This window comes from Astyanax mexicanus, chromosome 12 (genome assembly GCF_023375975.1).
Source record: "Astyanax mexicanus isolate ESR-SI-001 chromosome 12, AstMex3_surface, whole genome shotgun sequence".
Classification (NCBI taxonomy): Eukaryota; Metazoa; Chordata; class Actinopteri; order Characiformes; family Acestrorhamphidae; genus Astyanax; species Astyanax mexicanus.
In genome coordinates, this window is record NC_064419.1 from 20,367,774 (window position 1) to 20,380,294 (window position 12,521).

Here is a 12,521-nt window from a genome sequence, read left to right on the forward strand (position 1 = left end):
CGTTGTCTAATTTACGGACCTGAATATAAGGCATATTAAGCGACACAAATAAGAATGTCCACATTGAAGTGAGTATGGGTGTCGCCATGTTTCCTTTCTAATGGGGAAGCGCTGAGTAAACAAAACTGTTATTCTTAAAAAAAAAGTCAACGAGCACTGGATGTTAATCTACACAGATTTCTCTCTTATTTTCAGTAACCTTAGATTTCCAGTATTTTGTTGAGCACTCAGGGGTGGATCTAGCCATTTTGGGGCCCTAGGCAAAATATAAACAAGGGGCCCTCATTCTTGAAACACACACATAAACCAAATAACTGGAGATGGAATGATCGATCGGTAGTGTATCTGTATTGTCCGATTTTCAGCCAAAATACGGTATCGGCGATCGGCAGATATTCTTCTGATTTTAGCCGATCTGATTCAGGAGTTTAGGGATGAGTGTGACCGGTAAAACTGTTCGCTTACAGGAAGCTGCAGTTCCTCATCCAACCACTAGCTGGAGCTGCAGCAGCAGCACAAGCCCCGCTGTCTTTACTCGGTCAGAGCTACAGCCCAGCCAAGGGCTACAGGGCTCAGCTGAGCCAGTCTGGAGAGTGTTTTTTTTTTTTTTTTTTTTTACAGTTTTCTTAGGATCATCTGTGTAGAAAATAACGGTTTTAACCCCACTAACCGGAGAATACAGCTCTCTACAGTTCATCTTTCAGCCCAAGCAGCTAACAGCAGCAGTTTAGAGCAGCCGTCACGGAGTCACTGCTCGGATTACATTAAAAACAGGTCAGTTAGCGCGCTGCTAACCTCATGATGTTTATAACTACGGAGTTTAGTGGACACACCACGGCTGCAAGGTTAGACTGTTGAAGGCTACTGAAGACTATTAAAGGCTATTGGAGGTTATTGAAAGGGTTATTGGGGGCAGAAATCAGTAAAGGCTGGTTAGATAAGTGATTCACGTCCTCGTCCTTTTCTGCGGTGAAACTGGGACTAGCGCTGTCACAGTGATGTTTATTAACGTCATTAAAACAGATTTTGTCAGGTATTGTCTTATAAATATTTACACATAACTTATATCTCTCCTAAAAAGCGTTTATTTTGGTCAGTAACACTCTTGTGTTTATTTACTATCAGTGTAAATTACCAGTGTTTGCTTTGGCGTGGATGTAATTAGAGGAAACACGTCGTGTCGCTCATTGCTACGTCATCATATTATGGACTAGTTCAGTGCAAGCAATGGAGGGGGGTATGTGTGTTTGGACAATTAGTATTTAGACATTAATTCGGTATTCTACTGATATTTCTGTTGTTTTTTTAATAGAAATATGTTTTTTCTTTACTTTACATAAGTAACAAATTAACATTGTTTTTGGTGTATTTACTGTAGCTGGGATGGTCAGATTTGGGGGCCCCTATGGAGGTCAGATTTGGGGGCCCCTATGGAGGACAGATTTGGTCAAGGCCCTAGGCAAATGGGTTAGGTTTGCCTAATTAAAGAACCGCCTCTGTGAGCACTAGCTGCTGTTAGCAGGGAAACCCAGCCCCGGTTAGCATGGCTAGCCAGCCCCGGTTAGCATAGCTTGCCGCGGTTAGCAGCACTACTTAGCTCTGGTTAGCAACTGTGGTCTGGCAAAACTATGCTTGACTATTTTTTTTAATCTACATCTGTTGTATATTTACCAGTCAGTAAGAGAAGCCGGTAAAAATGTGCAGTCCCCCAAACTTCAAAATGAATGCCAGGGTGGACAATTTTAGCATTTAATGAAAATGCGACTGTGTAACAAGGGTTTCGAATTGTTCATGGTGACCATATTCTGTTTTAAAGACACATTTTAATTTATATTAATTACCAACATACTTTACCAGGACAAGGTGGACAGCTTAAGCTTTACCGCAGCCACATGCGGACATAATACAGTATGTGAAATATTAAGTGAAATTATTATTATTATTAATTGCGTATCTTCAGTCCCTGGAAAACAACACCGAATAAAGCTGCCACTATGATTGGGAGATTGCTGGTTTGAATCCTGGTCATGCAGCTTGCCATCAGTTGCCAGAGTCCTGAGAGAGCACAATTGGCCTTGTTCTCTCAGGGTGGGTAGATGGTGCTCTTTCCCCTCGTCACTTCTAGGGAGATGTTGCTCAGCACAATGCATCTGTGAGCTGATGTATCGGAATAGAGTCGCTGCGTTTTCCTCCGAGCGTGCTGGCTACTCAGCAATGCTACATCAACAGCAGTTCCAAAAGAGGTGGTGGCTGACTTCACATGTGGAGACATGTGCTAGTCTTCATCCACCTTGTGTTGTGGCATCACTAGTGATTGGGGGTTATAAAGCTGACTAGCAACTGATTAGGTGGGACAATTGACCAGATAAATGGAGAAAATGAAAAAGAAAAAAACAGCTTGTGATGTCAATGTTAACTGGGGGTGGGCAGGGAATTTATAATAGTTGTATACAAACACTTAAATGATCATTTAACTCAACCAGGCAGCACTGAGGACATGTTAACATGATGGTAAACATTCTTACTTTTATCTTAATTTATTTTTTACAGTGTTTCTATTATATTTAGGCAAATGTGCTGTGCACACAAAATACACATGAATTCAGAACAGCTTTTCTTGTATTCTGTCCAGTAGTCTGCTGGCCTTTGTGGAGGCACTGTACAAAAACATGCTTTACACTCCCCCATCTGGTAGAAAAAGGGAAAGGCACTTCAGATGGGGGTCCAGATAAATGCTCCCTTTCTCAGGTGTCTGCTGTGCTGTGGTGTAAATGTGATATCCGTTACTCACCACAGCTCAGAGGACAACTCGCTCATGGAGGGCTGACACACTTTCGGTGAGTTCAGAACTTTTCTTTTAATGAATTCAGTAGAACTCAGGAGTGTAGTGAGTCTTTGTTGGTGATGCATGATGGATGATTTTCTCACACTCACGCTTTCCTACATCTTTGTGCATCTTTGTGATGAATAACAGCGTTAAGGGACATGACTTCTGTACATCTGTAGAGTAAATCCAGTGTAACAGGGTTACTTATTGCTCCTATAGACTCATACAGGCATACTCATATACGCTCCATAATCCATAATGTACATGTATAGCACACATTTTTGCACACATTTTTTTTTTACTTTTTCACATAATGTGAATGTTAATGGCAGTTTCCAAGTTTCATGATGAATGGACAAAAATAAATCCTTAAAAATGAACAGAAAAAAAACAAGAATACTCTCAATCAATATGCTGACCAGAAAGGCAAAGCAAACCTCATAGTGACATCTAAAGCTATATCCAGAAGGGATTAGTTTCTCAGGGGGACATCTGTGAAAATATTGAGAAAAAAACAGAACAAAAAAAAAACAGGAGGACCAGTGAGTTTTTTTTGGCTTTCTCTGTCACGTGACATCACGTTCAGTAGCTCCTCCATTTCCACTCGCACGCTCAAAGTGTAATTACAGTGCGAAGCAGAGGACAAATAGCTATTTTATTAGATGCGAGCTGACGAAACTCAACAGATGTGCGTCCGGACGGGACTAAAATACTGGAGGACTACAGAGTTCAGTAAAATACAGTAGGTAATTCAGCCTGTAATTTTCTCAGAGGATGTCTGAGAAAAACACATACATGGTCGTTCTGAAGGGGAATAAAATCACAGAGGACCCCTATTAAAGAGAAAATAACTCCAGGACCCCTTTTAGAAACTAATCCCGTCCGAAAAGGGGCAGTTAAGAAAATGCTATGAAATGGGCTGAACGTAAAAAAACAACCAACAGAGCATTGCGATTTGATGGTGTTTGTTAGTGTAACCATTGTCAATTTTTAGACTAAATGGACTTCACAGAGATATTTTACTCCAAAATACGTTGGAGCATTTCTATTGATTCATTCATAATTAATTTTAACCCTATGTATTAAGTACACCTGCCAGATTTGCATTATGTCAAACAGTAAAAACAATCCCAAAACAGGAGATATATTTAATTTGTTTGATGCAATACATTTTAGAAGCAGATAAGAACTATATGAGCAGATTTGCTGTGTGCTGTCACTCTTGTGACACAATTTTATCTGAGATAACAAATAAATCATGTGCGGTTCTGGCAGGCATTTGACCAGCAGATGAATTATAGATTTCCACTTAGGTGAAACTCAATCTCTCCACTCCTCTCGCTCTCTCTCTCTCTCTCTCTCTCTCTTTGCTTTCATTGACGACCCCAAAACATTCACTCATGCACACACTCACACACACACACACGCACACCTGACCTCCCGCAGAGTCCCAGCATGCAGCAGGAGCTGTGGCTGTGGGCCCAGTCTCAGCTGCTTGCTTCGCTGAACGCAGTGTGTGCCATGAGAGCGGCCGCCTCACACCCGCTGCCCACGCCCCCGTCCCAGCTCGAGCTGAAGCGTGCCCTGTCCGGCCCAGACGGGCCTGGCCAGACCCACAACGCACCAAACTCACCAAGACCAGGACACCTCAGGACCCGCACGGCCAACAACACGTTCAACAACAGCCCCGTGTTCCCACAGAACAGAGGTCAGTAACCTCTATCTGTTCAATACTAACCTTACCTTCATTCACTCATCCTTCTTTATATATAAGAAGTCCTGAAAAAATAATAGAAAAGAAATGTCTGAAATCTGCATCCCACTTATTTAATGAGTTTTGACAAGACATTTAATAATCTACAAAGCCTATAGTAAGTCCATATGATAGATAGTTGCAACGGGATGTTACGCAGTGTATAACTGACTCTGCATTACTCCTATATACACTATATTTTAAATCATCCAAACCACTGAATCCAGATTGTCTAATCACTTCTATGGCCACAGATGTATAAACCCAAACACCTAGGCTTACAGACTGCTCCTACAAACATTAGTGAAAGAATGGGTTGCTTCCAGGAGATCGGTGACTTCCAGCTTGGTTCCGTGATATTTGAAGTTGTGAAATTTCCTCACTACTAAATATTCCACAGTCAGTTGTCAGTAGTATTAGGGTAGTTGTAGATGAGTAGTTAATTTGTGATGGAGCACAGCACACCCGGTGTGGAGAAACAATGTGGAACACGCTCTCCATGTGTCCAAAAATGTAAACACACCAGATAAGACGCAAGACAACAGCCATACTCACTGTGCATCAGCTCAGCAGTGAGATACAAAGAGCTGCAGCCAGGGCTGCCAGGTCCAGCAAAAATCCTGCCCAAAGTTTGGTAAAAAAAAAAACCTGCCATCAGAAGCATTAACAAGCCCAAATTCTAAATTTGCCATAGACATAGTACATTAACATTTTTTTAATGATTTGCAGTGAAGGCTTTCAAATTCAAAGCAATATATATACATTTTGTAGAGACAGGTCACTATTTAGTGTAGAGATGTTCATGGAATGGGTTTATGTGACCAAACAATTGCATTCTAGCCTTTTATCACCAAACGCAATGCAGGCAAGCGGATATTTACACAGCATGGCAATAGAGTGTAAATTCAAGCAAGTTAAATGTTTTGGAAATTTTTATGCACAAATTCACTAAACATGGGTGGCACAGCTGTCTAAGTGCTGGTATTTTCAATGGGAGACCGCAGGTTTCCTCAAAAAATTGGGGCAATGATTTTGCCCGTCCTGTCAGTGAATTCAGCATGTCTCGCCGCTGGGTGGTGATGGATGGGAAAGCTAATTTAAGTAAACAAAACTGTAATTCTTAAAAAAAAAAAAGTGAAAAGAGCGCTGGATGTTAATCTACACAGATTACTCTCCTGAAAACAGTTTATTTGGGTGAGTAAAGCGGTCCGTTTATTAGTAGCTTAGATGTTGTCATTACCTTTTTTAAATTTAGTAGCAACTAAACTGAATTGTGTTGCAGACCTGACTTGGAGGAAAGGATGTACATTTAGATAAATGAATGGTTCACTGTATATTTGAGAGTTATAGAAAGTGTACTGAATCCTAAGACCGTATGTTTAATCTTCTTTCAGAAAATGCTGATAAGAACAGTGCTGGTGAAAGCCCCTGGAACCTGCACAACCCTGTGAAGGCCTCAAGGAGCCATCAGGAACTCCACAGAGAGCTCCTACTAGCCCACAAGAAGTAAGAGCATTACCTGCATTCACCCAGATTTCATTTAAATGCATAAATAATCATAATAAATAAATAATGATAGTCATAATGCTGTATGCAAGGTGCGACCGAGTTTCTTGCTATTGATGTATAACATTTTATAAGCACAGCTTATGATGCATTATGATCCCAATTCCTAACGCATAGTTAACATGGCATAATAAATAACATATGGATTATTATAAATATGTAAAGCAATATTTCTAATACCTCATGAATGCATTATATGGTCATATACTGTAGATATGACAAGTAATACTATATTCCCCGCACTGCTGTGTCTTTTATTCAGAATGGATAAAAAATATACAGCTCTGGAAAAAAATAAGAGACCATTTAAAAATGATGAGTTTCTTTGGTTTTACCAAATTGAAAACCTCTGGAATATAATTAAAAGAAATATGGATAATCACAGCAATCAAGCCAAGCTGAACTGCTTGAATTTGGCATATAGTTATCCAAAAGCAGTGTGTAAGACTGGTGGAGGAGGAGGAGAACATGCCAAGATGCATGAAAACTGTGATTAAAACCAGGGTTATTCCACCAAATATTGTTTTTTTGAATTCTTAAAACTTTTTGAATATGAACTTGTTTTCTTTGCATTATTTGAGATCTGAAAGCTCTGCATCTTTGTTATTTCAGCCATTTCTCATTTTCTTCAAATTATTGCTTTAAATAACAATATATTTATTCGGAATATGGGAGAAACATTGTCTGTAGTTTATAGAATAAAATTACAATGTTCATTTTACTCAAACATATACCAACAAATAGCAAAATCAGAGAATTTTGAAAAAACTAAAACTGTCTCCTAATTTTTTTTCAGAGCTGTAAAATTTTACACTTTCTTACAAAAAACCATTATCAATCAGGCAGCGTATTAAAAACCATTCACGATGTAAGATTCTGTGATGTACACTAGTGTCATCACAGAGAGATATCTGGTTTCAATCATCACCAATCTCAACACATGATTTCACAAAAAATTCCATTACCCAATAAGAGATTTGAACATTTTGAAAAATGTATTAATTGACCCCCCCCTAAGTCATCAATCCTCTTGCTGATGTAATGATATACCAAGTTCTGATACTGATGCTGGAGCTGACAGAGGCACAAGAGGTCCATCGAAAGGAATTGCCCGCCTTTTCATAAAACGCTGAGCCAGTGAAGTGAGCTCGGTGAAAAATTGATGACAGTCTCGTTCTCCTTCTCTCGTCTTTTGTGTCAGGCAGCTACACGTGGCCTCACGGGCTGCAATAGTACACCCCTCTCTCACATGAGCGATAGCCTACTTGCCACGCTGTGTCGACTTCTGTAATGATAGACATTCACCCTGTCAAGACTTGCTGGATAGCTCTTCTTTACAGCTCTGTGATGTCAGAGAGAGAGCGGCGAAATATTACACTGAAAAACACATTGCTTAGTTAAGTCATGTAACTCAAAAATGTTTTCATTTATTTTGCCACTTTTTTACCATTACATACATCAAACAGCCTAAATATACTTTTGTTTTGATGTTCAAAGAAAGGCCAATTGTACATAGTACAGTGTTTCTACTACATAATACAGTATTTGGCAGTGGTGGCTCACACAATTACAAAACCCTGTGGAGGGCATTTCATTTGAAGCAATGGGAGATAAACCTAGCAGCCAATCTCCTCTGGACTGGAACAGTATAGCCACAACTGCTCAGAGCCAAGAACAAGAATGTAATGCTCCTAGTCTAGGCTGGGCTAAAGTGTTTAAGCTTGCAATGCTGTGTAACTCCCTTTGAACTCCAGGTGATGACAGGCCTTCCCAGTGCCCTGTGACGATAAAAGCTCTGCTGTCTGTTTTACGCTAACTCTGATACTTTTTGAAAAGCTGATCATCCAATTAATAAAAAAAAGGTTTATGTGGATCTTAGATCTTGGTAGGCATAGCAATGACTGCCTTGTTCAAGCTGAACTATTAACTACTTTGGTCAAGCTTGTCATAATAGGTTAAACTGCACGGTCATGATGATCCTACTAATCCACCATCTTGGTCATGCTGATTCTCCAGCTTGGTCATGCTGTTCAACAAGCTTGGTCATACTGCTTGACTAAATTGAAAGCATAAATTATGTTTGGGCATTTTTAATATTTTAGAAAATTTTTAATCTTACCACATTCGCATCATATATATGTGTGTGTGCATAAAAAATAGTTGCACCCAGAAGGAATCATCTGACCAGAATAAAACTTAGTGGGTAATCATGTCTGACTCTTATGGAGTGAGGAGTCCCAATTTTGTTTCGGGGGAGAGACGACCAACAAATCTGCATTGCATGTGGGCTGCAGTTTCGTATGATGCCAGATCACCTTTGGTTTTCAATACAGGCTCATTGGCATCTCAACATGGCATAAATAGGGTCCTACAACTGGTGGACCTACCTTTTCTGAATGCACACTCTGGTGTGCTATTCCAACAGGACAGTGTTAATCCACAAACTGCTGCTGTCTCAATAGCGCACCTTAAAGACACAGATGCTATGGCCAGCCAAACATCGGCAAACATATTCCCCAGTAAAAATGTGTGGGATACTATTGAAATTGCTATCAATACTCAACTCAACCCCTACCATAAAATCAGCAGGAACTACATGAATATTCAAGCTACATAGGATCGATTACTGCAGGACATCATTAGGAACCTCTACAGCTTAATGTCACAAATTTTATGTTCCACGTCAGTGATGTCAGTAAAGCCTTTTTTCAGTAATCTAACGTGTTACTATTTCCAATCCCGTAATCAGATTAAAGTCACTGTGTGTTACTTTTTTGTTTTTTTTTCTTTAGTAAAAATATATTTTAGTGTCTGGCTGGATGCGTTGAAAGGAGGGACGAGAAAGACATTTACAGTCGTCACTTTATTGCTTAAACTGTCGGCCACAACCCCGCCAAAAAAAGAACAGGCTAGCGAGATAACAAGCTAACAGGCTAACTTAGCACTCGAGCTGAACAAAACACACACACACAAACACACAGACTCCCCGCTCTCTCCACATCCCACACTCACACACACACAGCGAGACTCCCTCTCTCTCTCCACCTACATACACACTCACACACACACACACACACACACACACAATTTTAAATAAATAAACTAACACTGTTAGTGTTAAATTAACATTGACAGTGTAAAATGTAACACTAACAGTGTTGATTTAAATTATAATAATATTATTATTATTATTTTTACTGCCTTCTTGTGTCTCAGGAAGTGACGTCTGGCCTATGCGACGTCACTAAATGAGTTTTGGCAAAACTGTTAGATTGAGGTGCCAGTAACTTAAAGTAAGACTTAAAGTAACTTTTTAAAGGGGGTCATCAGTAATCAGATAACTTTTTCAAAGTAACTATTCCATGACTCTTCCACATACACACACAAAACATACACATAAACACTCCCTCTCACGCACGGAGACCAATCAGAGTGCTTATCTCACCGCACAGTGTTGTGTTACAGTGTGCATACGCAAGCAGTTCAGTTGTTGTGTAGTTAGCTCTGATTGTGGTCTTGCTTCACTACACCAAAGAAAAGTCATGAGGCATGTTGTGATAGATAAACTGTTTCTTGATGTGTAGCTCAATAAATATGACCACAAGTTGCTCAAGTTGACCATTTAAATTCATGTATTCATGTATTCATGTATTGTTTCTGGTAATCTTTATCTTTTTTCTAAGTAGCATTGCAATCTGACACTTCCTTTTGAGTTGAACTACGGTATTTGTGCAACTATTTTTTATATAATATAAATGCTTAACATTATCAACTCTCACTATCTTTCTTTCCATGATGCTTCTGTCTGCCTGACTGTATTTTGTGCTTTGGCTCTTTGGGGAGGGCAGAGGGCTGGTAGTGTGCTGTAAGCCGGAGCTCCAGATGGTTCTGGAGAGGCGGAAGAGGGAGCAGACACAGAAGGAGGAGGGAGAGAGGGACAGGAGCCCTCTGGAACAGGTCCTACTTAAAAGACAGCAGAAGCACGAGGAGGTGACGGTTAGCACCAGCTTCAGTCTTTTATTTGATATAGCTTTTCTGGGACTATGAATATTAATTATGGATAATTACTGTCCAATGACATACACCATATCTGTTACAGATCCAAACAATTGTATTTGGCCAGAAGGATGAATTTAATTGTTGATGAATCCACAACAACCAAGAAAGCTGTATAACATTGAGAATATCATACTATTCAGAATTGCTTTTCTTTCTGGGGTAATTCCTGAGAAATTTACTCTGTAAATTACTTTTTTTTTTTTTCATTTAATTAATGTAAACGACCACCATCAAGCAGTGGTTCCCTCTTAAAATAGGGTATCCACTAATGGAGCTCTAATCCACCCTCCACCCCAACACCAGGAGAGTAAACACAATACAAGTGAAACCTCCACAACTAAACTAAACCAGACAGACAAATCCACTCCCCACCCCAACAAAACAAATGTATGTTTTGTAATGTAAATAACGTATTTTTTTTGTCTCATATTCATACTGTCAAACTCAAATGTTTTCAGTCTATAGCAGAAATAAAGAAATCGACCTCATTTTACAAAATACTTTTGGAGAGAATTGTACATGCAAATGTATTTAAATGCAAACAATTATGGCTATAGCTAACTTATTTATTTATTTGAACAAACTATACATAAGTAAGCGTTAAAATTAAAGAGATGATTTAGCAATTTAGTTTAGTAAGGCAACTTATCAATGTTGGTAAATGAGTAAATAATTGTGTCAGCAACAGCATCCTAACCAAAATATGATCATCCTACAAAAATAGTACCTAATAAAGCACAGTTTTACATACAAATATTTGATTCATATGCTTTTTAATGACTTGTACATGCTTCCAAAAACATGGAAAAATCGACCATATTTTTTGCACTATAAGGCTCACCGGATTATAAGGTTCACTATCAATAAACATATATTTTCTGGTACATAATTTTTTTAGGTGAAACAAGCGCTGGATGTTAATCTACACAGACTTAGAGTGAGTAAAGAGCTGCTGTTTACCTACAGTTATCTTAGATTTCCAGATTTCCACTAAGGCTAGCCAGGCAGCACTACACTGAGAAACCCTGAGTGTTCCCACCCATAGCTTGTTTTAACCTGGTAAACACGCAGGCTACAGTCCAATATACTCGCCTCTGAATGGCAAAAGAGCTAAGTGTTGGTAGCAGGTAATGCTTATGATATTCTAGCAGAATTAGCAGGGTTAGCAGCAAACTACAGACCAATAATACTCACCTCTGAACGGCTAAAGAGCTAGCGCTTAGCGCGGTTAGTAGCTAATGCTAATACTGCTTCAGTCTCGTGTCTCGGTGTTGGAGAACTAAACTATAGAACTAAACTGTAATGTTGTACTTCAGTGGAGCGGCTTTACTGCTCCTTACACCCTGACTGGTAAAATTCAAACATAATGTGCACCAGATTATAAGGTGGGAATTTTTGGGGGGGAAAATTAAAGGATTTTAAGTGCGCCTTATAGTGCAAAAAAATACGGTAATAAAGCATGTACATTATATATTTTGTAATATTGAAATATGCTCTGTATTCATTATTATTGAATTATTTTTATACATATTTTTGAAAAATACATAATCATACTAAACAAGTGATTCCAAACATTACCAAATATATTTTGTTGATTAATTTAAATCTGTTATTCTATAATGTTTAAAACCGGATCTGCTGAAAATGTAGGTGTGTTACAGTGTGTTTTATCTGACGTCAGAAGGAGAAGGAGCAGGAAGAGAAGGTTCGTCAGGAGATTCAGCTTCTGGAGTTCGTCAGAGTGAGACAGAACTTGAGAAAAGTTCATACAGCTCTACACAAGAACATCAGCTCCTGAAGCTCTTCCACGGGAGAAGCTGGCTGTGACTGCATGAACAGAACACTGGAAACATGCAGAAGCCTCTTCAACCTTTTCTACAGAACCTTCAGTCACACTGACTGAGGAGGGGGTCATCGTTCTTTAATGCTGTGGTCACCCTGCTGGAAACCTTAGTGGCTTTCACACTGTTTTCTGCCTCTGTGTTTTTAGTTAATCAGAATCAGTTTAGAACATTCTACCCCTTCATTACTTTGTGTTAGAAATAATAAAACAAGTTCATATAAAAGTGATGTGTCTTATGAGGTGTGTGCAGTTGTATATCAGCGGTTTCCATATTTTTTTTTTTTTGTAATTATCTGAATTGAATATTACACAAAGTGGTGATATACTGTTGTCAGAGGGTCTGTGTGTCTGTTAGCCATTTTAAATTTGAATATGTATTCCATTATCGAAATACTCCATAGTAACAATTTACTAAAATATCTGCTATTTGATATGTGTGTCTCTACTGCACAGTATGCACAGCTTAAAAAAAT

At 39.0% G+C, this 12,521-nt stretch overlaps 1 protein-coding gene across 3 annotated transcripts; it reads left to right on the forward strand.

The window, feature by feature from the left end:
• Window positions 1-2,199: 2,199 nt before the first annotated feature.
• Window positions 2,200-12,275, forward strand: si:ch211-218o21.4 (protein FAM107B). Of its 3 annotated transcripts, XM_049486277.1 has the most exons (5): window positions 2,200-2,837; window positions 4,274-4,535; window positions 5,975-6,086; window positions 9,995-10,142; window positions 11,887-12,275. In XM_049486277.1, exons 2-5 carry the CDS (start codon window positions 4,283-4,285, stop codon window positions 12,001-12,003), a joined length of 630 nt encoding a protein of 209 aa, XP_049342234.1. In that variant the 5' UTR covers window positions 2,200-2,837; window positions 4,274-4,282; the 3' UTR covers window positions 12,004-12,275. The 3 variants fall into 3 exon arrangements, with proteins under 3 accessions (XP_049342234.1, XP_049342235.1, XP_022526376.1); XM_049486278.1 differs by lacking the exon at window positions 2,200-2,837 and having other exon boundaries at window positions 3,312-4,535; window positions 9,995-10,136; XM_022670655.2 differs by lacking the exon at window positions 2,200-2,837 and having other exon boundaries at window positions 3,317-4,535.
• The last annotated feature ends 246 nt before the right edge of the window (window positions 12,276-12,521 follow it).

Coding starts and splice junctions, on each gene's coding strand:
- si:ch211-218o21.4 (XM_049486277.1), top strand. CDS start 4,283: ATGCAGCAGGAGCTGTGGCTGTGGGCCCAGTCTCAGCTGCTTGCTTCG. Junction 4,536..5,974: donor CGTGTTCCCACAGAACAGAG/GTCAGTAACCTC, acceptor ATCTTCTTTCAG/AAAATGCTGATAAGAACAGT. Junction 10,143..11,886: donor AGAAGCACGAGGAGGTGACG/GTTAGCACCAGC, acceptor ATCTGACGTCAG/AAGGAGAAGGAGCAGGAAGA.